The sequence below is a fragment of the Opisthorchis viverrini genome, assembly GCF_000715545.1.
Source record: "Opisthorchis viverrini unplaced genomic scaffold opera_v5_85, whole genome shotgun sequence".
Classification (NCBI taxonomy): domain Eukaryota; kingdom Metazoa; phylum Platyhelminthes; class Trematoda; order Opisthorchiida; family Opisthorchiidae; genus Opisthorchis; species Opisthorchis viverrini.
In genome coordinates this window covers 563,895-589,497 of record NW_008751740.1, presented here as the reverse complement: position 1 = coordinate 589,497, position 25,603 = coordinate 563,895, and the positions used below count along the sequence as shown (strand labels likewise).

The following is a 25,603-nucleotide window of genomic DNA, read 5'->3' as shown; positions in this document are numbered from 1 at the left end:
CTTTCAAGTGAGAGACGCAGCTGGATTCTTGCCGAATCTCTCCTCTATGAGCCCCAAGAATGATGACAGCCCCAGTCATGGGCTGTCGAAGAGATTTCACCAACCTTTCCGAAAGATTTACAAAATGGAGCGTTCCTCACATAGAGCGAAAAAACACACCGTTTTGCTGATACATAAGGAACAGAATCTTGTCGGATTTTACACTCCTCAAGTGCTTTCCTAATTATTCTTGTACAAATTTTGTCCCAGAAATGGATGGACGGAAATGGATAGACGGTTGACAGAAGTAACCCACGGCTGCGCACGCATCCCCTTCCGGATAAACTCTGGTTACATTACTGATTAATTTTTCGGTCACCACTAAGTGACCTCTTCTCAAGGTCATTTTTCCTGAGTTTCCTCGGCATTACCAGCCTCCAATTAATGAGTAAATAATCAGTCAAACGAAGATTCAACTACCGTCTGAACTGCAGCAAAGGACCTAGTGCTTTACCTCGCTTCCTGACAGGCGCAAATTTAACCGACCTGTCATGTCATTCACTCGTTGGAGATACTCGGTATTCCGAATTTATCCCTTAGAGTCGGCAAGAGAACAATCTCACTCGTTTCGGAACCTTAGTGTACTCCATGGATTGACCGCCTCCACTTAAAGTTACTTAATCAATTTCACAACTTGACTCTCATTGGCGGTAGGTTTCCTAAGGTCCCCGATTATCCGGACAACTCTCTGATTGTCAAACTTTTCGGTGATTCTCTGGATGGCAGCTCTGAATTTTCTGTGTCTTGCTTGCCAGAGTGCCCCTCACTTTCTGCCTAGTGAACACCTGTTCTTCTCTGCTGGAAGGTGGCTCACTGATGCGGTAGTTGTCAAGAGAGTTTCTCATTACACTGAACGTTTGCACGGGTCGCTACTGAGAATCCATGGGACAGTGATTCGAGTAAAAAAACAGTCTCACCGAATACTCAGACACACTTTTTGGAGATGAACGTTATGGAAATAGCCCGCCTAATACTTTGATCAATCTTTTCTCCAGATATTTTGAAGGTGCTCACGGAGCTCTGATCGTTTATGATATTACCAAGTCAGAAACTTTTGAAAACGTGACGGAATGGTTAAGTGAAATTCATCGATGCACCAACAACGAATGCTTGGTTTTGCTGACCGGTAACAAGTGTGACCTTGATCAGAGTCGGACTGTATTGGCTGGACTGGCTGAGCAGTTTGCCAGAAGCGTCCAGATGTTTTTTATCGAAACGTCGGCCCGACATGGCGACAACGTGGAAACAGCATTCAAAAAACTCATCTCAGGTAAATGACGATCATTCCTGTATATCGTACACCGACGTTTCGTAAATTCACACGGACTCGTATTGGCCGTGTTTTCTCCCGCGAAAAATCTACCTCACGCCGTTTTTTGTTTCCTAGAGAAAATCAACAACTCTAATGCAAACGATTATACTTGGTTTGTAGTACATTTTGTTGCCAGGCTTGTAAGTCCGTTGTGATTTTAGCGAATAAAGGCTGTGTGTTTTTAGTTAACACTAGGGAGAGTTGAGTCAGTGTGCGTTCAGCTCCCTTGAATGAAGTTCAGCATATCAGAACTCACCAACATGATGACTATTTTTCTACAAACCTTAGGTCTTGGTTCAACCGAACAGGCTCTTATTCCCACTTGTTCGAGGTTAAAACTGACCAACGACTTTCAAAGTTCTAAAAGAAAACCTTGTTTTTGAATGAATTTTCCACCTTTTGGTACAATCGCCAAGAAGAACATCAAGGTCCTTGTGTTTTTTGTTTCATGAATCCTGATTTTCGGTGGCTAGAAGAAACCAGGATATGACACCAATTACTGGGACAGCTAAGTCTTCCCTAATTGCAGCTCAAAGCTATTTTTTAAAGTCTGCTGGGTAGTTCAACATTGCTTGAACACTATTCACGTTCCCATCACTCACGTTTGAGCAGTCTTCCTCATGACCTGCCGAAATCATTCTGGTGAGTCTGCAACAAAGCGGGGAAGCATGGGACTCGAGTTGCGCTCTTGTTACAGCTGATCGATGCGAAGCGAGCGCTACCACAATTCCACCAGTGCGCGCTCGCTGTGCATGAACTATCGAGTCTGAGCAGGCGAACGTACGTCACGTGATTGGCTTGTCCGATGGCTCGAGCCACGACCCAGTGACTGACTTGGCTCTGCCGATCAATCGATCCGCCCGCCGGCTTGGGTACTTGTTGTTAGATACTCACCATTGCTTGGAAAGTTTTCATTTAAACAAGTTTGGTCTTTTCAAAGCAATGTTTAGACCCTCGAGTTGCCTGTGCTCCTGGATAATAGGTATTTTCATCGGTTTTGTTCACAATCAACACGGAATATCCATAATGGGAACAGATTCGACGGGGCATGTTATATAGTGGTTCAGTGCAACGTTATTGATTTGAGCTATGCCTGTTAGCCAACCTATACGGAAATGCCTCACACTACCGTCCAAGAATGAGTGAAACTTCTACCTGAGAATTAGTCACTCTGTCTGTTCATTAAGTTACTTCAGATAGAAGAGCCCACACCTCTTTGTAAGAACAGATAATATGGAAGGCTAACCAAACTCTTCAGTAGTTGAAGGACATTGTGTTGCGTGTGTGTGTGTGTGTATGTGTTGGAGGACCATGCCCTCGTGTATCTGGACTAATTCTAAGTCCTTTTTGGTCCATTGTAATTTTCCTGCTTTCCCTGATGCGCCCGCCCGAGTTCGTCAAATTCTATTTCTCCTTCCTCTTCAAACTTCCAGAATGCTACGAGCGCAAACGTTCCAATGGAATTCAGATCGGTGACTAACAGATAACACAAAACGATTTCGTGCACACTGACTTGTATGCGATAGCCGTATTGGCATTATAAAGCACTTTTGCATTGTATCGATCCGTCTTTGCCTACTTCCGGTAGCGCAGTTTTCAGAGTGAGTAACACTCAAAGCAGACAACTTGACAAATGGTCAGCTTTTGCGGAATGATTCAAGGCTTACGTGGAAAGAATGTACCGTTTTTCTCACTCAACTGGGGGAGCGCACCTTCATCAAAGTCAGCAAACTCGCAAACTGACCTTTTATCTGAACCGATTTGTGTCTCAAGTTCACAGATACCATCATCCATGACAGCAATACACCAACATTACGTATCGACGCTTGTCTGTCATATAACCATGCCGGACAGAAATCCCAGTAAGAAGTGAAAAGAAAAGGGAAGGGTGTGACTCCGAGCCAGGAAGCCCATGTTCTGAGGAACTCGATCAAGAATAAGAAGTCCACGCTGCGCACGCGTTCGTCGTCCGCACATTGTGCGGCTGTCTAGGTTTGCCAACTCAAGCTGTTCATTTTCAAGTTTCAGAGAGGCACAAGACAATGGGAACTCTTGCAGTAGGATTTTGTATTTTGATGGTGTACGTCAAACGATGTTTCTCGAGTAGTTCAAGCCCCTCTCCAGATACGATCTCCTTACTTAGACCCATTGGCCCTTGAAGTTTTGCGATCCATGATAACGTAGGTGACGATGGTGAGAAGAAAATGGGTAGAAAGCAGCCCTGACTGGTTGACCGGAAGTTTTTGACAGCTTATTTTACGAAAGAATGAAAACGCGGAACAAGAAGAATGTTTGCGAACTTCAAGGGCATTCCTTCCAGATGAAGAATACCCAGAAGAGCTGATCTACCAGTAGAGTCGAAAAAATCCGGCTTTGTTGTCGGCGATACGTTAGTCTGTGTACCAACACTTGACATGGTGTAACGGAATGGTCAATACCCCTCCGTCAGGTTGAAATCTCACCAAGTGCCAAGGATGTGTGGTAAGTACAAGGGAAGCCAACAGCCCCGTTACGAAAGAGGAGACACTTGTACTACCAAGATTGGAAAAGTCGGTTGGGGTAACTTTCTAAAACCCCTATACCACCTATTCTCCTCTGACTAGATTCCTAATACAAAGTACAGGTGGACAATCTAATCAAAGCGTAACACAAAGATTCCTCTTTGTCTTTTACAAAGCTGGAGAGAGAGCTCTTCTGGTCTAGGATGCCTCATTGCTGACAGTTATATTCGTAATTCAAAAAATGACAGGCCGCCTAAACTCGCAGGCTTTGGCCCAAAATTAGCGGGTTAAATGTATCACGGAACCAGGGGTAGATGACCAAATAAAGTGTCCGGAGGTTCACTTACAGAACGTATTTTAGCACTTGTTCCGCGGGCTAAGTGGAAGAAGTTCCGTGTGTTTCTGCGCTAAACTCTCTTGGGCATCCAATAACTGTCGTGGTTCAGCTTTCTTTTTCATCGTGAATGACGCTGTTGCGATTTTTATTCAGCAGTTATTTAAGAAAGCCTATTCTTGAGCTCTACGGTGAAAAAACTGCGAAAATTCATGTGGTTTCCAAATTTTCGAAATCATTCTATCTCCGTTCCTTATATCGTGAAGGATTAGTCTCCTAGCTCGAACAAACCATTATCTTTTTTGTTTGGACATAAGACACTACTCACAAAGCTGCTGGGAACTCTTTGACGACAAAAAAACAATTTCGCCCTTCCTCCTCGGCCTTATGACGTAGGCACGCTTTCTTGGTTCGCGTCAAACTCGTGTTTTATGCGTGCCTAAACTGGGCAGGATTCGACAAATACTCTTGTCTGTACAAGGATTTATTTTCGACAGGAAAATCAACTGAGTGCTGCTCAATCTCTCATTTATAATGGTCTGTCAAAACCAAATTGGTGTGCAAATGACAGTGTTTATCGGGTTCTGTCCAATTCGAGTTTCGGTAACCGTTGACGGAAACTGGGGGACTGTACCGGCCTGATGAGCCCGAAGTAGAGAGGCGTAGCAACCTGGAACACGAAGCGGCCTAGTGCAGTACATTTAGTTAAACGAGAAATCCAGCAGAATTCAGTTGAAATTCAGTTGTGAAAAACAAATCTTCGATCGAATCCGAGCATTCTTCCAATCAACTTTTTCCAGACACTTGTTTTTAGTGTAAGCTGATTCCAGCGGAAAATAGGCCAGCTACCCCCCTACCGGTTTAATCCAGTCCACCGAAAAGAAACAAACAAAGATTCTTTTCTGTGAACAAATCGAAGTTGTACCCGTTTTAAGATAGTGAATGGGACATTTCAATTTCAACTGGTTTATTGAAAAAAACCTAGTGCAATTAAATCAGGCTTTAAATCCGAAAATCCTAGGAATGTCCCACGCATTGTACTCTAAGGCGGGTTTCATCTGTCATTTCAAGACTGTCCTTCGGAGATGAAATTGCTCAGGCCTGACATTGAATGAGTATGCCCGTTTTGTATCTCAACACAGTGGTTGGATGCAGAGACTTTATGAACACACGTGGATGTACACGCACCTATGCACATCGTTGACTTCAGTGTGGCTGGTTGAATCAATCTTTGTTAATAAAAGGCCATTTACCAGGTGAAAATGTATCGCTTGTGAGTCATTGCATATTCTAAAGGGAAGGTACATGGAAATCCTCAGAAACCTCGTTTGCTTGTTTGTGTGACCACTTGTAACGACGGCGCAAACCCCAAAGGCATCTGTTACGATTAGAACAGTGATCGTATATGTTACTCTGTCCTCTAACATCAAGCGTGAACTTCAGAGAATGATTGCAGCCTGAACGGTTTTTAAAACACATGTCACAAGCAAACCCGAATATCCATGAAGTACTGCATCCCCGATGTAGCGATTCAGAACCCCGGTATCAAACTACGATAGAACTCACGTCCCTGAAGCCTTCAACCTTGTTGTCCAGGTACTGACTCCGACCTCCGATCGAGCACATGTGTATCATATGTCAAAACGGTTCTAAACCGGCCCTGACTGGCCTCCGTCTCATGATACTAATAATAGTAGTCTTTCAGCTGTAAAATTACTTCCGGTACTTAGTTGCCATGCTACTCGAAGGAATCACGAGGGCTGAGAATCGGCCAGGTTGCCCAAGCCTAGCTAGGAGCAGTTGAGATGCTGGTGTCGGGTTAGAACCACGGACCTTCCAGGCAGTAAACTCGCGCTTTAACCACTGAGCCATCTCGGGCTCCATCTGGTGATACTAGGGTTTGAAACTCAGTAGGTCATAAACGAGACTTATGTTAGACTCACCATGTTCTAGACTTGATGTCCAACTGACGAAAAACCCCGAAAGGTGCCCTACCGACCCCTTGCAACTCCCGCGATATAACTATAGACAGGAAGGGAGCAGGCTCGTGTCCGAATACCCGACCGACTCAAGGTTGCCCTTTGCTACACTATCTGCCAATATTCAATCCGCTGTATGGAAGTGGCTAAGATGAGAAAAATAAGGACCGTAATAAAATTGTAGATTCGCCAAAGACTCTGTTTGAGAGAAAACAATTAATAGATGATCCCCTTTTTTGCTTCCTTATCGTTAACGGGCTATTAGAAACAAAGCCAAGTTGTGCATTAAAAGCAGACATCAAATCTTTATACTTTTACATCCAGATGACTTTTTTTATTTTTTATTCCATTGTTTATTTATTTTTTAATTTTCTGCTTTACTGGTAAATACGTACCGATCCGCTAGAAGTCAATGTCAACCTTTCACATTAATGACCTTGAAGTCAAAAGCATGCAACTGCGTTACGGCGTGAAATCCTGTACGTAAAGCACTACTCATGGTACTACTGAAGTTTAGTCGTGTTCCTGATATAAATTAACATACACGTCACCAACTTAGGAGACAGGACGGGGAGTAAGGGGAACAAAAAAGTACTAATAATGACAGGTCAATGAAACCAGAAGTGCATATAACTTCCAAGTACATCTCAACCCCATCGGAATTTAGAGGCTTATCAATGAAAAAAAACTGAAATTCTCAAAGAAGTGAATCGTACTTTGAAACGCACGTACCCTAGAGTGATCACACGTTGGATGACCTGTCCAACCCTTGGATGAATTAATTATCCACACCAACTCTACGAAAACAGTACCACAATTCGAACCACTCAGCCTACCATCAGAAATCCGAGTAAAGAATAGTTGGCGGGGTTTTTTTAAGGAAATTTCGTCCTGCAAATGACCTACATCTATGCTGAAAAGCCGAGAAGCACTGTATAGCTGTTTCATCTTCATTGGGAATCATCAGCAGTGCGCATCTCACGAAACTCCGGAGAGTCTCGAAATCCTAAACCTCCTGGCTAGTAGTCTAAACACTTAGCCGTTCGGCCGCGAGTGGCTGATCAGCAGTGTGATTAACTCGCACTTAGACAAGATTTAGCGTCGCTCACCCTGCAATCACGGGATCCACATCAGGCGGTCACACGTTTTGACTGGCTCCTTCTGTCTAAGCGCGAGTTAATCACACTGCTGATCAGCCGCCCGTTGCGTTACGTCTTCAAACTACTAGCAAGGAGGTCGCGTGTTCTAGACTCTCCAGAGTTCGTGGGTATTCGCCAGCATGACTTATTGAAGCGAACACTCAACGAGTCAAATTACAAAAATAAGTTGAGGTTAACTGAGGATCTCGGCTGATTATGTTTCTTCTGAGCAGCCTGTTCCCCCAATGAACTATACCGCGTTATCTCGAGACTTGTATCAGCTGAAACTTGAGATGGTAGTTTAAGAATACCGTAAACAAGAGTTTCACCTAGGATTCATTTGGAAGAGACTTTCCCATTTTACGGACATCCATACCTTTCACATGGGCTTGTCTACTGGCGACGGAGTAGCTGGCGAACTGATTTCTAGAATAATATATGTCGATCGCTGTCTACATAAATGGTCACGTGATGCATTCTAATATCTGGTTTGAAGCTCAAAAGGCAGAGATACTCTTCAGGGTGATCACCCAAAAATGAGACCTGAGTGCTGTTCCTCAGTTGCCTGACGTGTATCTTTTTAAGTCTCACAGACTGATGTGCTTTTTTGCGTTGGTGACTCTCGAGCTATCCATTTAGTAGGGTTAATCTGCTGTCTCCTTAAGATTTCGTTCAAGTTCGTTCGTTTGCTCAAAATTCGGAGTGTTTTTTTATTTTTGTAATCAATGGCTTTCCGGTAATTGTATATCCAAACAGAGGTGAGCTACAAATTTAGCTAGGGTTGGAAGCTAGTTTCCAGTGTGTCATCAGTTACGTGACAACACGAACAAGGGTGACGTGAGCGGGAATTGTACAAACCCCGCAAATACCCACATCTAATCCAAAAGCTGTCCAGCTAGGCTAAAGTATTTGTGGGGCTACTTGACGGGAAGCCTTGACAGGTGGGCCAATCGATCGACGCATCCAGGACAGTTACTGGGTCGACTTCCGGGCCATCGGGCCAACCAATCACATCAATCAGACGTGAACGAGTGAACGTACAGATGCGTCCAGTGTGCGCTGGTGGAGTAATGGTAACATGCTCGCCTTGCATGTCACACGTGAAGAATTCAAACCCCTGCCAGCCCAATGACATGCATAACTGATGAGTTCTAACAAGAGCGAAAATGCAGTTCAGTTCATTCGTCCTGTGTTGTGCACTAACCAGAATGATTTCTCCAGGAGGACGACTGTTCAAACAAACTGTGAACTTGAACTCTAAAAGCCCCTACATCTGGCATAATATATGCTAAAAATTCTCCATCCGTTGATCGTGACGCTCTATACAGTGTTCAGTGATTTAGCCAAGTTTTACAGGACTTTCCTCTTATTTCCTCTTTGCTATTTATCTCAAGTGTGGCATAGTCAGAGCGAAAACATCTCATTTGAGGTATGATTCAGTCCAACATTTACTCAGGATTAGGTGACATTCAGGTCGCCAAGCTGCTTCCCGCTACTTGAATCAGTCAGATACATGGAAATTTTAAGATGGGAACCCAAAATTCTGCGAGTGTTCTACCGTCAGGCAGTATTTCAAATGCAATTAAGGTATATCGATCTGAAGCCTCAAAATGCCGTGGCGACCAGAAAACCTCCTCTTTGTATGCGCTTATTACGGCGTTGAGGACCTAACCTGATGTAAGCTGCTCAATATTCCCGATCAAAATGAAACATCTGTATGGTGCTCCGCAGCTTTACTTACGGGACAAAATATTCACAGAAACTTCCTGAATGTCCTCAAGACATCAGCAAAATGGTTTTTTCCTGGTGAAATGTCCATAAATGCTGTTATGTTGCGATACTGCGTACTACGGGCGTCAATGTAAATGAGTGCCGTTTGTCTCCTCCTTTGTGATAAAGCCTTCATTGTACCTGAGAGGTTGAAGGTTCGATCCCCCCCCCCCCAAAAAAAAAACAGTCTTTTTGTTTGTATTGTGCAAGCTTGGATACAAGCCTCGTCTCCCCTATATCAGTTTGAAAACAATGCTGTTTACTTATCACAGCATTGCGGAAGTCACACAAGGAACATGTTCGTAGTCCTCGTGGACATCAACTGTTGATTTTATTGCACAGGTGGTGATAGCCATAACACAAATCAGAAGGTATGTGCACGAATAACAGTCTTCACTGTGGTTGACAGTAGTTTACAGCATGTATAAACTAAAGGCAATATAAAATGTGGAGCAAGTCGAAAGGGAACATATCGTATGTGAGAGTCCCTTGGTGAAAGTCCGGACGGCGGGACCGTGTTTTTCTCCGCAGTGCGATTGCTACACGTATTCCATCATTGTCCGTGGACTTGTGGAGAGGTTGACTTGCTGCTCTCTGCGCGCGCGCGAGTCTGTGTGTGCTGACTGTGTTCGGTTTCCCTATAGGTAGGTCCGTTTGCGTGTACGTGGGTGTGTTAGCACTGAGTTGTTGCTACGCTCACTAGACGGCACAGACAATCGGTGTCCGATGAGTCACCTTGATGTGACGTGGTTTGCGAGTATGAAAAAAGACAAGTCTTGTGATCCAGTGGGCGACTGTGAGCTGAACAGTCAATTATGTGGGTGACCGGGTAGCTACAATCTTCTATTGGGCAGCAGTGTAGCGAATCTATATAACCTCAAGCGCACATATACCATCTGAGGCAGCGCCGCGGTAGCTCAGTCGCTGCCATGGGTTAAGTCCCGTCCAGAAAGTATTCAGAAATAATCCTTAAGCCAATATTTGAGTGGACATCTAAGCAGTCCCAACTGACTCACATATGCTACAACCGTCGCTAATCAGAAATTCACTAAAACGAAGCGACACCTGATATCCTCACTTTATTTGGTGAAAAAGTCGAATGACCCAGTGCAGAGTGGAGAACCCAGTAAAATTTGCTCCACTCTATCAAGGAAACTAGTTTTTTTTCTCAACCAAGATCCTCGTAACTACCACACTGCTTCTGCTAATGGGTCGGAATAAGGTCGCAAACGTTTGCTGGACTAATGAAAATTTAGCCAAGAATAGTTTGGTCTGGTGTGGTCGAGATTGATGTTGCACGGAGACACAAAATTGGCAGTATCGCAAGATAGCCGGCCAACATTCACATGATGATCAAGCTGTTTTCCAGTCATGTGACTGGCCTCACAAATCACGTGCGTCTACATTGCAGCCTCTGAATCCATATTTCTCTCCCTATTTCTCCGGACTAATAGAATCTGCCGGAGATCTTGGATATCCCACTGACCAGTATGAACACTTTATTCCTGGGTGCATGCTGTTTCTTTCGCACGGATCGAAACATCACAAATCAGCTTTTGCCTGTAGCCATCCAATAGATAAAAATCACTCTAATTTTGATGGCTGTTTGGAAGCATTCCACCCACCAAGCGCTCCGTCCTTCCTGTTTGCACACCCACCTACACCTGTGCCCTAATAAGCAGTCTTGTAGATTCCAAAATGGGCAATGCCCTTCCATCAGGTATTTTATCAGGGAAATCAGTTTTTGTCTTGTGTATGGACAACAAAAATGTTACGTAAATAGAAACGAAAAAGTAATTGGTAGATTGGAATCAGCAGGCAGTCTGTTCAACAACTTCATGATGTCCATAATTTGGGTCCAGAAAAACAAAAGGGAGTGATGAGCGATCAGAACAGACCATCCTACCTTGTTTTTTGGCAAAAATCAATGGCTGAAATGAGGTCAGGATGACGTTCGGTGGATCATCTTCTGCGGATTTCCAGTGGATGGTTCACGTATTTTGAACGCGAATTCTTGTTGCTTGGTGCAGCCAAAACACATTAGGAACGACGTTTTTGGGAAAAAGATTTTGGAACTAAGCCCTTCAAGAGTTTTGATGTATCCCTAACTGAATGAGGTTGACTTCCTTATGAGCTTTGTATCCGAACCTGTTTCCAAGACTACTAGTGAAAGGAAGAAGGCCTTCACTGTGGATTTACTTATTATAAAACACCAAGTGGACAGGGAAGCAAAACTCTCATATGCATCTTGTATACACAAACTGAATATCTATTTTCTCCTTAAAAGCGTCTTCCTGAACTTTCCCTGATATTCACTGACTGTTGCTCAAATGCAAGCAAATGCGACTCCACAAACTCCGTAGTAGATCTCACTTTTCAAGAGAATCGAAGCGGATTCACGAGAAAACATACTACTCCCATGCTCCCATCAATAGTATCAAACGTTATATCAGTACGCATTTGTAAACAAACTAGCGGGCAAAGTACTCTGAGCAACCACTAAAGATATTATCCTGATTACAGGATTCTAAAGTCATTTGTGATCCTACATCTTTGCGAAAAAAGTCATCTGTTTTTGGATTAAAAAGCGAACATCTTTGAGAGAGTAACGCAGACTTAATGGTGCGTACAAGGCTGAGCGTGAAATGAAATAATGTGGTAGTAAAACTGATGGGAGTCTTTATTTACTTCAAGTGGACGGGAAATTAAAGGCCGTTTTGGGCACACACACGCTGAAGATGTGCGCCGAAATTCTACAGAATACGGTTAGAAAGAGTGTATCTGAAAGAAACTAAATCCCATTTGCAAATCAATTTGGTTTTCACGAGAGACTCAACTGAATCTCTCGTTTATGATAGTCTACAACTGAATGCGCTGCACACAGGCTGCCTCATGTTTCAGTTGGAACGATATTCGAGATATCGCAGTATATTTTCATAAAGGAAGTTACTCACAAGGTTGCTGAAAACTCTTCGACAGCCCACGACCGGTTTCGCCCTCCTAGGTAAGCGCAGTCCCCAAATTTCCAGCAACCCTATGTTTTGCTTGAAACGGTCGTGATCTGGCAGAGTTTTCAGCAACCTTTTGAGTAGTTTCTTTTATGAAAACTGAATCCCATGTTTATAATTTCAATGCAGTGTTTGAAAAGCAGCTGTCAGTGAACAGGAGCAATCTGAGAACTAATGAAGAGAAAATTTATTTGGGAAGAGGAAAATTTTAGATTTTTTGTGACATTTTCAGGGAAACAACTGTGTGGACGGTGTTTTTTATGGGCACGTTTATGAAAGCCGAATAACTGAATTCGTTAAAAAAGCGAGCATATTTCAGCAGAAGGACCGCCAATATCGTCATGGAAGTATCTGTCTTGGTCGATGGTTGCCCTCACGAATCCTATCATGTTCGAGGATTAGGAGTGTCTGAACCACGTATGCTCGTATCCCGGCACGGCCATTGGATATGCACTGCTGATGAACTCTAATGAGGGCGAAACTCGAGTCCAGTGCTTCCCTTTGGTGTGGACTCACCGGAATAATTACGCCAGAACAGAGGGACGACCGTTCAAACGATAGTGGTGTGACTACGAACAAAACATTGCAACCAAATATGCTCAAGTTCCCTCTCACCGCTATCTGAATCGACGTCTTGTATGAAAGAATAGGAATCAAAATGCAAGGAAAACAATTGTGAACTGGTGATCTCAGGCAACCCTATTTCGAATGCTTTCATTCTAACACTAGAATATTTTGGAAGGTTTTGATCGGATCCAGTCAAACTTTCACGTAAGACTTTTGCACCATGCGCCTTTTAAAGCCGTAAGCTTTCTAACAATTGGTTGTTTTTACTAAGCTTTCTATACACTTGAGGTCATTCGAATTTCCAGGATCAACACTTGACATGTTTGTTTCACCAGCACCAAATGCAGGTAGAACAAAGGTGTACAAAAAGTGGAACAATCGCTTTCCAGACGACCCCTGTCAGTCACCTTTTCATCATCGTTCTGTGACACGGCAGAAGACGATCAAACTGACGCTAAAATCGCGAAGCACAGCTGAATGGAGGTAGCAATAATAACTTCAAGAAACACTAAGTTGTGAACGGAATTATTACACGACATAACTGTCGTAATCTCGATGGATGAAGAACACTGCACCACAGGGAATAGTTCCCCCCGAAAACGTGACATGTTTCTAGACAAAACACTACAACCGTAATGTCCGAAAGAACCGTTGGAAGTTACGATTTTATAAATGAATAATAATTCGTCAACCTTGATAGCCGGCAAGGTCCTGAAAGCGGAATCTTGTCAGCCCATATGGAGATGTTCCACTGGACTAAATATATAGATGTCACGGAGTATACTACCGGTGATACATGTGAGTAGTATCTCGTCAAGTGTCGAACGCCGGCTTCTTCATCTGATGGTGTGCTAAAATGAAAATTATCGCAGCGCTTTACATAAACAGCGATACACAAACAGCACACATTAAAGTTCAAGAGGACACTTCAGCATATGCCCCTTTAAAAAAATCTGCACAAAACGCGGTTTCCATTTGCGTGCAGCCACTCATTTCGTGTTGGTCAGTAAATAAATGCGCGCCCCACGGCTATCTTCGTTTTATCCGTAAGTAAACAACGCCAGCTAGCTTGACTCTTCTGTGTGCGGCAAATAATATCAGTAGGCATTAACTTTCTGTTCCGCGCGCAAAACTCTAAGATTGACTTTTCGCACGTATATCAGCAAGCCTGATGGCTTCAAAGAAAAACGCCAATTACCTGGTGTTACAAGCCTTTTTGCAAACCACGAATTGTAGATAACATCCCTTCAGTGTTTAGCCTCCATACCACCTTGAAAAAAACATCAGGGTTGGGATGCGGTTGATATGTCGAAGCTGTGTTCGAGTCGTGAACCTCTTGGTGAGTAAGTACTTACTTTAACTACTGAAAGCATTCAAGTAGTTTATGGCTGATGACCAAGCTCTGCCGCCGCATCCAATATAAATTGTAGGTTCCTACAAGAACTGTGGAAGCACTTTTCACTGTGTTTACCATCCAGTGAACGTCCGAAGAAGTTCAAGAGGAGGATTCGCACTTTTCAAAAACTTTGTGCAAATGAGATGTTTACTTTCGTGTCTAATGGCTTATAATCGCCTAATTCCTGTTTGCTGATATACAGCTTCTCAGCAAATGGCTTTCCTCCTTCCACCTGTACAAACGGCTTTCATAACCTCTGCAGAAAAGAAGATTAGATGGCTGAAAGGCACCTCTGCCTTTCAACTTTGCGAGCTTTATTATATACTTGCCCAGTGTCGTCCTATCCTTTAATGTGCCTGTGACCTGGATGGAGAAATCAGCCCGAACACTGCGTGGAAACAACTACGTGTCCTTGGTCTTCATGGCACGTTCGCGTTCACAAATTCTGTCCAGGATAAGCAAGCCAACGCCAGACAAACTGACCTCAAAGCGTCTCGTTTGTTTGTATCAACGTGCTGCTCTTTGTAAGCTCTTCATAGCTGGGATTTTCTCATCTAAACTATCAGCAGTCTACCTGTATTAAAGGAGTTGCCTTGAGATGTGCAACTAACACTTTAGCTGACGTTTTCATGAGAAAAACTCAACATTGTATTTTAAGACCAGTAACCAAACAGACGTCATTTCATCAAGGTGATTCTGAACTCTTTTATTTCTGCACGCCCGATATTCCATCGGACCGCGGAACAAAAGGTCAACAACGTCTTTCAGTTTCTTGATGTTGCTTTGGTCCGGAGAAGAGACAAAACGCTTCAACGACGGGCAAACCGACCCAGTCAGAAATCGCCTTCGTAGACGTGAAATGTAGGCAAAATCTTGTCAATTTCACGTATATCCTGAGACCTACGTGATAAAATATCTAAGTTAACCCTTGAAAACACACGGTGGAAGCCCGTCAACCTCAAGGATGCTTACCTACGGTAATGTTTTAATCAAGAGAGACAGCAACTTGAAAAAAAATCAAGTGGTAAATGCGGAATTCGGTCAGAAAAGTGACCAGTGCCGCTAAGGTAGAGAGTCACTTAAGCAGTGATGGTTTATTCGACACAAATATCAAAAATAAGTTTTCGGTCCGCGATCCTTCCTCACTACTTTATTCGTTCGTTTGCGTATGTCCTCAAGCTACGTTGGTCAGATGACTGAGTGCCTATCTGAATGAACTGCTGAACACATACAATACCTTCATCGGACAAGCTCACCTGATAACTACAAATCACCAAACCGACTGAGGCGTTCAGAGTGATGTGTCTCCAGTACCACCGAACTGTTTTGAGGCCGCTGCACAAAACGCACCAGTACTAGCAGAAGCGATGGTCATTAGACTACACCAAACAATTTCGACTGAGAGCGCCTTGGCCGACCAAGCACAATTTCTTTTGAAACCCATCCTTCGCCAACTAATGTGCCTTCATGCAAACAGCCAGCATTCCCTCTGCAGACTCCTGCTTAGGACAGCCAACTTGAAGACACTTATGTGTACTGGCCCAAACGGTGATCACTTAATTCAATCTGGTGATCGTTGCCGTCCCGTTAACCACCGCTCTAGACATAACCCTCATCTGCATGCAGACGGCTGATTAGATATGACGTCATCTCCCACCGTGGAAATCACGCAACTCTAAAGCACTCATAAAAAATTTCATCAGAGTCACGAACACCAAACAGCATGACGTCAGGATTTGTCGGCGTTTCTACATCAGTCCGACTATTCGTGGTTCCGCATCACTTGCTTATGGCGGTCACAGTTATGACATGAACATATCACGAATCCTACCAATCAAGCCATATATTGGTAATGTTGTGAAATATAGGTACCTCGGGTAGGTTGTTCGTCGAGCTTGGCAGTTGGATTGCAAATGTTTCATCGCCAGTCGAGGTCGGCCAACAACCAAATACACCATAGTTTATCAGTTTATCCTTCTGGCCAGCACGTGGCAACTCGATACAAAGTGCAAACGTTCTCTACAGCTGACTTATAAACAGCTGTTACCATGTTCTAAGCTCGTTGATTCACCCATCGACCATCCGAATTCCCTGTGTAGATGCTGCGGGGCATAAATGGCGTTTACCTAATAAAGTTTTTGGTAATCGCAGAATATGTTTTCAGCAATCCTCACATTGAGAGAACTAGTGAACAGATTGCCTTTCTCCAGATTTCGACATGTGGTTGGTTATGCAAGGAAAACAGGGGTCACGGTTTCAGTGAACATGAGTTTAGATCAGATTATGGGAATTTTATCTTGTAAGTGAAGTCCATCTACGTTGAAACATTGTAAGGCTGTTTTGCCATGATTGGAAATTATCGTCAGTGCGAATCTCACGAAATTCCCTGAACATCTCGAATTCGTGGACTCCCTGTCAATATTTTGGACAAGGGCGGTTGACCAGCAATGGGACTGGCTGTGGTCTGGACAAGATATAGCGCTCTAATCCGTCAGTCATGAAATCTATATCACCTTGTCACACGTTGGCTCCCTGGCTTCTTGAGTGAGCGCTTCCACCGCTTGTGGAAGTTTCGCCCATTTGGGTGAATTGTATTCTTATTCCAAGCTGCTTGTAGAATTTCCGGAATTTTTTAATGAAGTGAAGTCAGTAAGTGAGTTCAGTTTGTGTCTGTCTTTCAAACACTCTGTGGGTGTAAGTTGGAGACCTTTGCTTCTCAACGGTCCAATAATTCACACACAAAAAACTCAGCAACAAATGAGACAAAAATCTGAGTATGACCTAAATGGTGAACACTTTTGTGATTTAAGAAGCCTTTCAGATGTGTTGATCCACTGGAGTTGCAGAACATTTTCTGAAAGATCGTTTTCCGCACTGTGGGGCGAGATGGCCCAAGTGGTTAGGCCGCGAATTTACTGACCGGAAGGTCCGTGATTCGAACCCAACCTCTGCCTCTCGACTTCCTCTGTCTAGGCTTAGGCAACCTGGCAGTATCCCAGCCCTCGTGCTTCCTTCTGGTGGCATGGCAGTTAGGTAGCAAACGATTTTTTTCCGCACTGTCGGTGACTACGCTATTCAGAGCTTGAAGTCTAATTGCGGAGCTACCATCTTTTATGATATCACGATGTCCATTTAGGGTTTTATGTTAGCTTGAATGATACCTTTCTTGATGTATAATATCCATGTGTATATTATCTATGTGATATGGGCTTGAGTTTCCAGTCTTCGGGGTCTAGCGATGAATAAAACAATGCCGGTAGTGTTGACAAAAATACACGTCCATCCTCATTAGCTCTCCAAACTACTTGCCATTGTTCATGTTTACAACAACAGATATTTTTCGGGTGTTTGTTGTGATTCGCTGTCTGGAAAAACCATCTTGCGCTCGCCATGTGAGAAATCAGTACACTCTTGTGTGCTCGTGCATGTCCAAAACACGCTTCCAGTTTTATTTTATGTGGAAAATTGGATATCATTCTATTGCGATTATCACATGCACTGTCATCTAACGGTTCGGCTTAGTGTCACAATGAGTGGCCATTTTCGCTGGCTTTTCCCTTTTGAATTGTGATCCAAGATGGCTCCCGCACCAACGGGTGCATAAATGATTCGTCCTTAGTGAACTTGTTAGGCGACTGATTGGGTAGGGCAGAGGACCGTGGAATACCTACCATTACATTGCTTTGTTCGACTGCCACACGTGTTGGTGCATCTAACAAATTGTCAGGGCGGATAACTTGGTAGTGTTGCGCAATCACCCGCCCCATGCAATAGATTGTTTCCCCTCGATGATATTCTTCGAGGGAGGTGCGTATAGATACACAAAAGTCCTCTTTTTCCCATGTGATCACGCGCGAACACAATTTAGCGACCCAGGCAATGGACAGCTGAACACCATTCATTCATGGGGACTCTACTCAGTGAAAGCGCGCAAGTGTTAGGAGCAAAAAACTTTCGAATAGTTCAGTTTGTTGTACATTAGTGTTTATACGTAGACAGTCCCATCTTTCACGAGTTCCTTGTTTTGTAACAGATTTATAGGCTCACCCACGGTTATCATGATATCTATGATCAAACATGGTGGAATGGAATATTTTTCCACAACACATGACGGATCTCACACCGAGTTAGCTTTCACGCGAGACTCGACCAAACCCCTGATGAATCCCATGTTTAGGGTACACTTCAGATGCACACTCTGGGTTCAAGATTCGAACATAAGATTGAGCGAAACCCGGAGACTGTGCCTACTTGATGATGGAGAACCAAAGTTCTCAGAAAATTTACGAATAATCTGCTTCAAGGAGAATTTTATGCAGTGTTGTTCGTAGAAATTTCAGTAAAGCCAATCTGTTCTGAAAAGCCGAGAAACACTGTGCAGCTAGTTCTTCTTTATTGAAAATTATCAGTAATGCACATCACACGAAATTCCAGGGAGTCTGGAACCCGCCACGCCCCTAGTAGTTTGAATACTTAACCATTCAGCCGCGATCAGCTGATCAACAGTTCAACCAACTCGCACTTGGACAGAATAAAGCGCCAATTCACAGCGCTTCTCGGCTTTTCATCAAATATTTGCTTTATTTGCCGGACGAAATTTCCACCAAACTTCTTTTTATGGAAAAAATGAGGCGTTCAGCAAAATATACAGGTCTGCTACTTCGCAGCCTGCTTTCGGAGCTTCAACCGCTTCGGGTTGAGCCTTCTACAAGATATTTTCGGTACTTTAGCCTAGGTCCTGAATGGCATCCTAAGGTAGGCTGCCCCACTTTTGTTTCGGAAAATTCACACAATTTGTATGTCGGCGACAAGGTCTTCCAACCGCAGTCGTATCAGAGCACCCACGGCTTTTCAGTCAGTTTCAAATTACGACTGCAGACAAGAAACTTCAAAATCTTGCTGTTCTGAAACAATTTCGTCCTTCATAAAGGTTATTGAAAACAGTCCAATTTGGGTCGAAGTAGAACATAAGGTTGACGGAAACTCGGGAACTGTGCCTATCCGATGAGCCCCAAAAAGGGCGAAACCGAACGTGGGCTGTCGAAGAATTTTCAGCAACCTTGTGAGTAGTTTCCTTCATGAAAATATACTGCGATGTATCGAATATCGTGCCAACTGAAACATGAGGCGGCTTGTGTACAGTACATTCAGTTGTAGAATATCATAAACGATAGATTTATTTGCAAATGAGTGTATTTCTCGAATTCTGTCCTTCTTCAAGTGAGATTTGTTCCCGGTTTGGTAATCCTATCGGTTTATCATTCCTTTTGTCAACTTTAGGTATTCAGGTCAAATGCACAACTACTGGGATAGTTGTAAAATCTTATCTACACTTATATTCTACTCATCCTTCAACTTGAGAACGTCAATCGTTCCATCTGAAACTGGCCCCTTTCGTTCAGATATTCTTTCGCCCCCCTTCTCCACACCACGCTTATCCATGATTAATTAATTATATTTGATAAGACTGAAAAACAAATTCATCCATGAATCCAGGTGACATTGACAAAACCCTGTTTGGGTGCAGTGATTAACCCTAGTGCAGATCTCCAGCGTCCTGTAGCTCAAAAATGGTCTGCTTTATCGCTAACTGCTCCACTTTTGTACACAGCCACACATCAGTATCTTTTGGGTGCCAGTTCTTGATACCCCGGTGTGTAACGAAGATTTCGACGGCCCAAGTTCTTACGTATCCCTACTCTAACGCTACCGGCCGTCGTCTTAAACTGCTATGCAAAAAATATAAATCATTAAGGACATATTTTCAACGAACCAAACGTTGGAAGTTCAAATTCTGCTCCCCTAAAACGATTTTTATGAAGTTCTGCAGCTTCAGCCACTGCAATTGTGCGCTGCTGTACTGCTCTGGGTTGATTAGCCGGCGCCTTGTAAACAAATCGGGAACTTTGGCTGGGGTTCACGTTGTGCTCCGTGTCTACTAAATGTTGTACCACTGAGCTGGTTATCGTCCCCTAATTCCAGAAGCTACCCAGGGTTAATTGTGTTCCTTCGTTCTTTGGCTGAGTCGCCTATTCGTTTCTCACTCGATTTCCCATTGTCTTGTCCCGTCAGATTTGAGTTTAGTGATACTGGTTCACTGGAAACATCGACATTTTATCCAAGATACCTAATAATCTGGCTCACCCAATTCTCATCGGTTTTTTAGCAGCCTTTCAAACATTTGCGTGTTGTATGAATAAATGCGGTCTTATCGCTCAGTAACGCAAGCGTCTGCATTTCGCACCCGGTTCGGTAACTAACTTTTTCAGCTTTAAAGTGCTGTAAGGCTGTATGACGAGAAATTATACGCAGAGCGCACAACTGACTTCTTGCGATATGTATGAGGGAGCGCAGTTTTAAGCCACACGTTGACAATTTTTCGCAGGTCAGACGGTTGCGTAGTATTTGGATAAACCAAGCAATCATGCTCGTTTCGGTGTGAGACGGCTGTCTGTATTTTTTTGGTGTAGGTCCCAAACCACATGATTTGTTAGCTTCATATTGACTACAGGAATTATCGAAGAGTTGCCATGCTCCACCATCCGTACAATAAATAATGATCAGCCGGCGCGCAGATGTCATACCACCCGAAGGAAGTCTAGACAGGAGCTGTCGAGATACCGCGCCTCCATTCAACCACGAACCTTCCAATTACCGAGTTGATGCCTTAACCACTGAGCTTGGCTCGACGGTCCCCACAAGTGTTGTTCACAGAGAACAGTGAGTTCTCGTTTTTATTTTCCTAGACCAGGTTAGTGAAAATAACTTCGAAACAAGAATGGTTCCCAACAGTCTGTGGCCAAACAGACTATTATAATTTCCATTAAGAAGGCGCCCAAAGCAACTGCTCCAACGACGAATATATAAGACTTAATTCGTCTGCTAACTTCAATACCATCTAACGTCCGTCCGAATCACGCGAGAGGCAATTTCAAATTCGAGAAATACACTCACTTGCAAATGGTTTTGGTTTATGATATTCTACAACTGTTCAGTTAGAACGTAAGATGACGGAAGCTCGGGGACTGCGCCTACCTGATGAGCCCGAAGTGGAAGTGTGAAACAGGTCGTGTGCTGTCGACGGATTTTCAGCAACTTTGTGAGTAGNGACCGGTTTCGCTCTTCTTGGGGCTCATCAGGTAGGCGCAGTCCGTCAACCTTATGTTTTACGTGAGACAGTTATCGCGATGTCTCCAATACTTTACCAACTGAAACATGTGGCGGCCTGGTGCAGCACATTCAGCGACTTGAATACATCATAAACAAGAGATTCACCTGAGTTTCAGATGAGTCTCACTTCAAAATCAAACTGGTATGAAAATGAGCATATTTGGCTAATTTCGTACAATTTAATTCCACGCAAAATACAAAGTTGACGGAGATTCGAGGACTGCACCTATCCGATGAGTCCAAGAGGGGCGAACCGATCGTGGGCTTCTGAAGAGTTTTCAGCAACCTTGTGAGTAGTTTCCTTCGCCAAGCTGGGCTTCGACCAGGTAGGAGTGTATAGCCACCTCTCTACCGTCGCACATACCACCGATTAACAGTGGGTGTTTTCTTAAACAAAAAAAGGAACTTTCGACTTCGTGGATTAACTAGAACTGCCCCAAGTAATCGGTCAAAGGGGAATGTCTTTGAAGCTTGTGAATCTGAATATCTTTCTTCCCGAACGTTTTGCCCAGTTGGTGTTTCTATTTCTATTTCTGTTTCTAGTGTAGCGAATCTATATAACCTCAAGCGCACATATACCATCTGAGGCAGCGCCGCGGTAGCTCAGTCGCTGCCATGGGTTAAGTCCCGTCCAGAAAGTATTCAGAAATAATCCTTAAGCCAATATTTGAGTGGACATCTAAGCAGTCCCAACTGACTCACATATGCTACAACCGTCGCTAATCAGAAATTCACTAAAACGAAGCGACACCTGATATCCTCACTTTATTTGGTGAAAAAGTCGAATGACCCAGTGCATCGTGGTGCTCCATAACTGTCCGTGGACTTGTGGATAGTGGTTGACCTGCTCCCTGAGTGCGCGCGAGTCTGTGTGTACGTGAGCTTGTCAGCACATGAGGAGTTGCTACGCTCACCAGACGGTACAGACAGAGTCACCTTAATGTGACGTGATTTTATGAAATGAAAAAAGACAAGTCTCGTGATCAAGTGGGTGATTGTGAGCTGTGGGTGACTGGGTGGCTCCAGATTGCACATTCTAAGGGACCACAAATCCGGGTGTGGAAACTGGAGAATTAGACTATACGGATGACATTGTTATGTTGTTTGATGATCGTACACACGCGCAAACTATCCAAAATAGCATATCAGAATCTGGCCTTTTTCTGCGTGTGGTTTAAACCTTTAGAATGTAAGGAGTTACTTCTAAATTATCCACTTCTGTGATTCCATTCGAAACTTCTGAATGAGGAGTTTTGGTCTGCTGATAGACGGCAGCCTCATAGACCGTGACTGCACTGTGGCGGATGAAGCCATTGTACGGGCCTCTGGAAATATCTGCCAACTTGCATCACCTTTGACGTCACTGGGTTTAAACGGTCGCGTCTATCTAACGGCCTTGAAAGCGGTCCTGCTATGTGTCTATGAATCTGATCTGATAAAATCAGTTGTTTCGTAGTACAGCAGGCGGTAACTGGCTGAAACAGTCCACAGTCGAATAGCAGTTATCTGGTCGGATTGGTTCGAGCGGCAGACAGGGCTTATGAGACTAAGGTGGGTGGTGTGTGTATTACATAGTTTAGGCCACCATTCAACAAAGAGAGCAGTATTTTTCGCTCCAATTCCTACGATATGCAGAACATTGGCAGACAAAAGTCTTGTTATGTTCGGCAACTAAAAAAAAGACTAAATTTGGCGAAACAGATTAATTCAGCTAATAAATCTATATGCATTGACAGCAAGGAACCATTTCAATCCACTGTCTCGGCTGAATTCGTCAATAACAGGCGGTTGAAACATGACAGGTTACATATGACCAGAGAAATCAGTTCCAAAATCAGTTGCTAAACACTTACTCGGTAATGCACAAGCAGTAGACTTGTGTCCGTTTTCGGGCTTTTCTGTCAAACCTAAGTTCTGAGTGAAACCGCGTGTTCAGCCAGCTAAGTGCCTGAGCTGGCCAAAGAAAACGAGACCCGAGAGTGAAAAGGTCTGGGCACGTCTCAAAAACTTCGGCAGGAACGGCTGTTAGCTGTTAGGTCCACTGGGAATAAGTCGGTAGTAGAGACCCATGATCCACAAAGATCATGCTGTGATGCATTTCCCGGAGGAAAATTACGTCAACCGCACTGCCGCAGAAGGACGTGGGAACCGATGAGTACCACTCTGAGTGCTCCGAGGCCAAATTTTACCAAAACACCGTCCTAAACTGCAGATCAAAGGGAGTGGGTTTCCGGAGCAGTTGGAAGAATACGACGTAAACAGCAGCATCTTGGGATGAACCCGACGTCCAATCAGAATATGGCAGCCAAGGAATGACCAGTTCACACCACAAAAGCATCTCTCATACCTTTCACTTCGGCGAGAATTCCGCTTATAGTTCAACCTATTTTGGATTGATAGTTTGATAGTTTCAAAATGCAGAAAAAATTGCTCCTTACTCAGCAAACCCTTTGACCCAGATTGTCGAACTGCCAACAAATGTAGCAATACAATCGCAGAAGTCATTCTACCACGGTCTCATCTTCAAGACATTAGTATTCTGATCGAGTATCTGGATTTTTAGGTACTAACTATACCGGGTGATGCAGCTGCGAATAAGAATCGATGTGAGAGTAAAACCGCTAAAGTAAGTCATACAATCAAAGAAAAGACAACTGAGCGTGCTGTCGTGTTTGGCCTTAACACTTCAACGTCCAAAAACCAGATTATTAGATCGACTGATGATGAGCACTGGAAGCAGTTGGTGAACTGTGATCGTACTCACTTTCTGCGATCAAATCCCTACTTGTTTGGACCTACTGTTTTCTGCACCTACCTCATAAATTTGGTGAGCACCCGTAATCTCTATTGAACTTTCGACCCTTGGAAAATCGAACCAACTTTGACGAACTTTTACTCACGAATTTTGTCACGTACTTTACCGCATGTGGTGAGCACATGTTTGCCGTTAATCCAGACCGATTTACCTTTCCCCCGGGTATGCTGTTTCCATAGCAAACCCTTTTAAAACCTTTTAAGCTTTAGCGAATATACACTCATTTAAAAACTAATTTGGTTCTTTCGAGAGACTCACCTGGAACCCAGCTGAATCTCTCGTTTGTGATATTTCCAGGCAACTGAATGTGCTGCACCAGGCCGCCTCATGTTTCAGTCGCTACGATATTCGAGATATCGCGATACATGTATATCTTCGTGATGTACTACTCGTAAGGTTGCTGAAAATCCGTCGACAGCCCACGACCGGTTTTGCGGGGCACTGATAAGCACAATCCCCGGGTTCCGTCAACCCTTCCGTCAACATTAGTGTATATTCGCTAATTTCGTGCAATTTAGTTTCAAGTAGAACAAAAACCGGTCGTGGGCTGTCGACGGATTTTCAGCAACCTTTCAAGCTTTCTTCGAACTCACACCTGTTCGTGCATCAACTGGACGGAAATCCTCTTAATTTGATGTTTTTGTCCCTTTCATATAGTACTCTGTACGTGTCGCACCGTATTTTTTATTATGAATCTCAAGACTCGGGAGTTAATTGCTTTTGATTTCTCGCGTCACTCAGTTGGGCCCTGAAGAATATGTCAGGTTCTCCACAGTGATTGTGGGCTTTGGCCGAGTATATGGTTTTATATTTACTATTTTCAGGTATCCTTCGAAAGGTTACGTGCTCTATTTGACATTTCAGCCCCAAATGTCAGGCGGTAGGTAATTTTCATTCCGAAGCGCATAGAAAACTTTGTGTCAGACCTCAATTTAGTGGAGAATTCAGTAATGAAGTAAGTCATTATCCATTTATCAGTGGGGGTGTCATAGCCTTACTGAAAGTTTCGGGAAAATGTTACAGAGAAAAACACCAATGTTTGTTTGCTTCCTCGAAAATTAATCTTCCCCTACAACTCTTGTTGAAGTAGGGATCTCCGGGTTGATAGGACGGTAACTCAGCATGTTTAACTTGAGAAACTTGAAGCCACAAGAGGGCGCGAATTTCACAGCCCGCCTACTTCGGGAGAAACTCAAAATATATACGCGATTCCCCTCTTGCGCTCCAAATACAATCTGCAAAACAAAATCTCGGGGAAAAATAGTGCCTGGCATCGAGTTAGCTGGGAAAAAGTCCGTTTGAACAGCAATTTGAATTAGCGAATATACACTCATTTAAAAACTAATTTGGTTTTCTTCGATAGAATCACCTGGAACCTAGCTGAATCTCTCGTTTGTNTGAATCTCTCGTTTATGATGTTCTCAGGCAACTGAATGTGCTGCACCAGGCCGCCTCATGTTACAGTCGCTACGATATTTGAAATATCGCGATACACGTATATCTTTGTAATGTACTACTCATAAGGTTGCTGAAAATCCGTTGACAGCTCACGACCGGTTTCACCTTTTTAGGC

The 25,603-nt window shown here is 43.7% G+C and overlaps 1 protein-coding gene across 1 annotated transcript; it reads left to right on the top strand.

Annotated features, from left to right (window-relative positions):
* Positions 1-1,034: 1,034 nt before the first annotated feature.
* T265_13614 (hypothetical protein) lies at positions 1,035-2,831 on the top strand (the record flags this gene model as incomplete). Its single annotated transcript, XM_009169701.1, has 2 exons — positions 1,035-1,309; positions 2,785-2,831. Coding segments are annotated over 2 exons (321 nt in total), but the record flags the coding sequence as incomplete, so codon positions are not given.
* Positions 2,832-25,603: the final 22,772 nt, after the last annotated feature.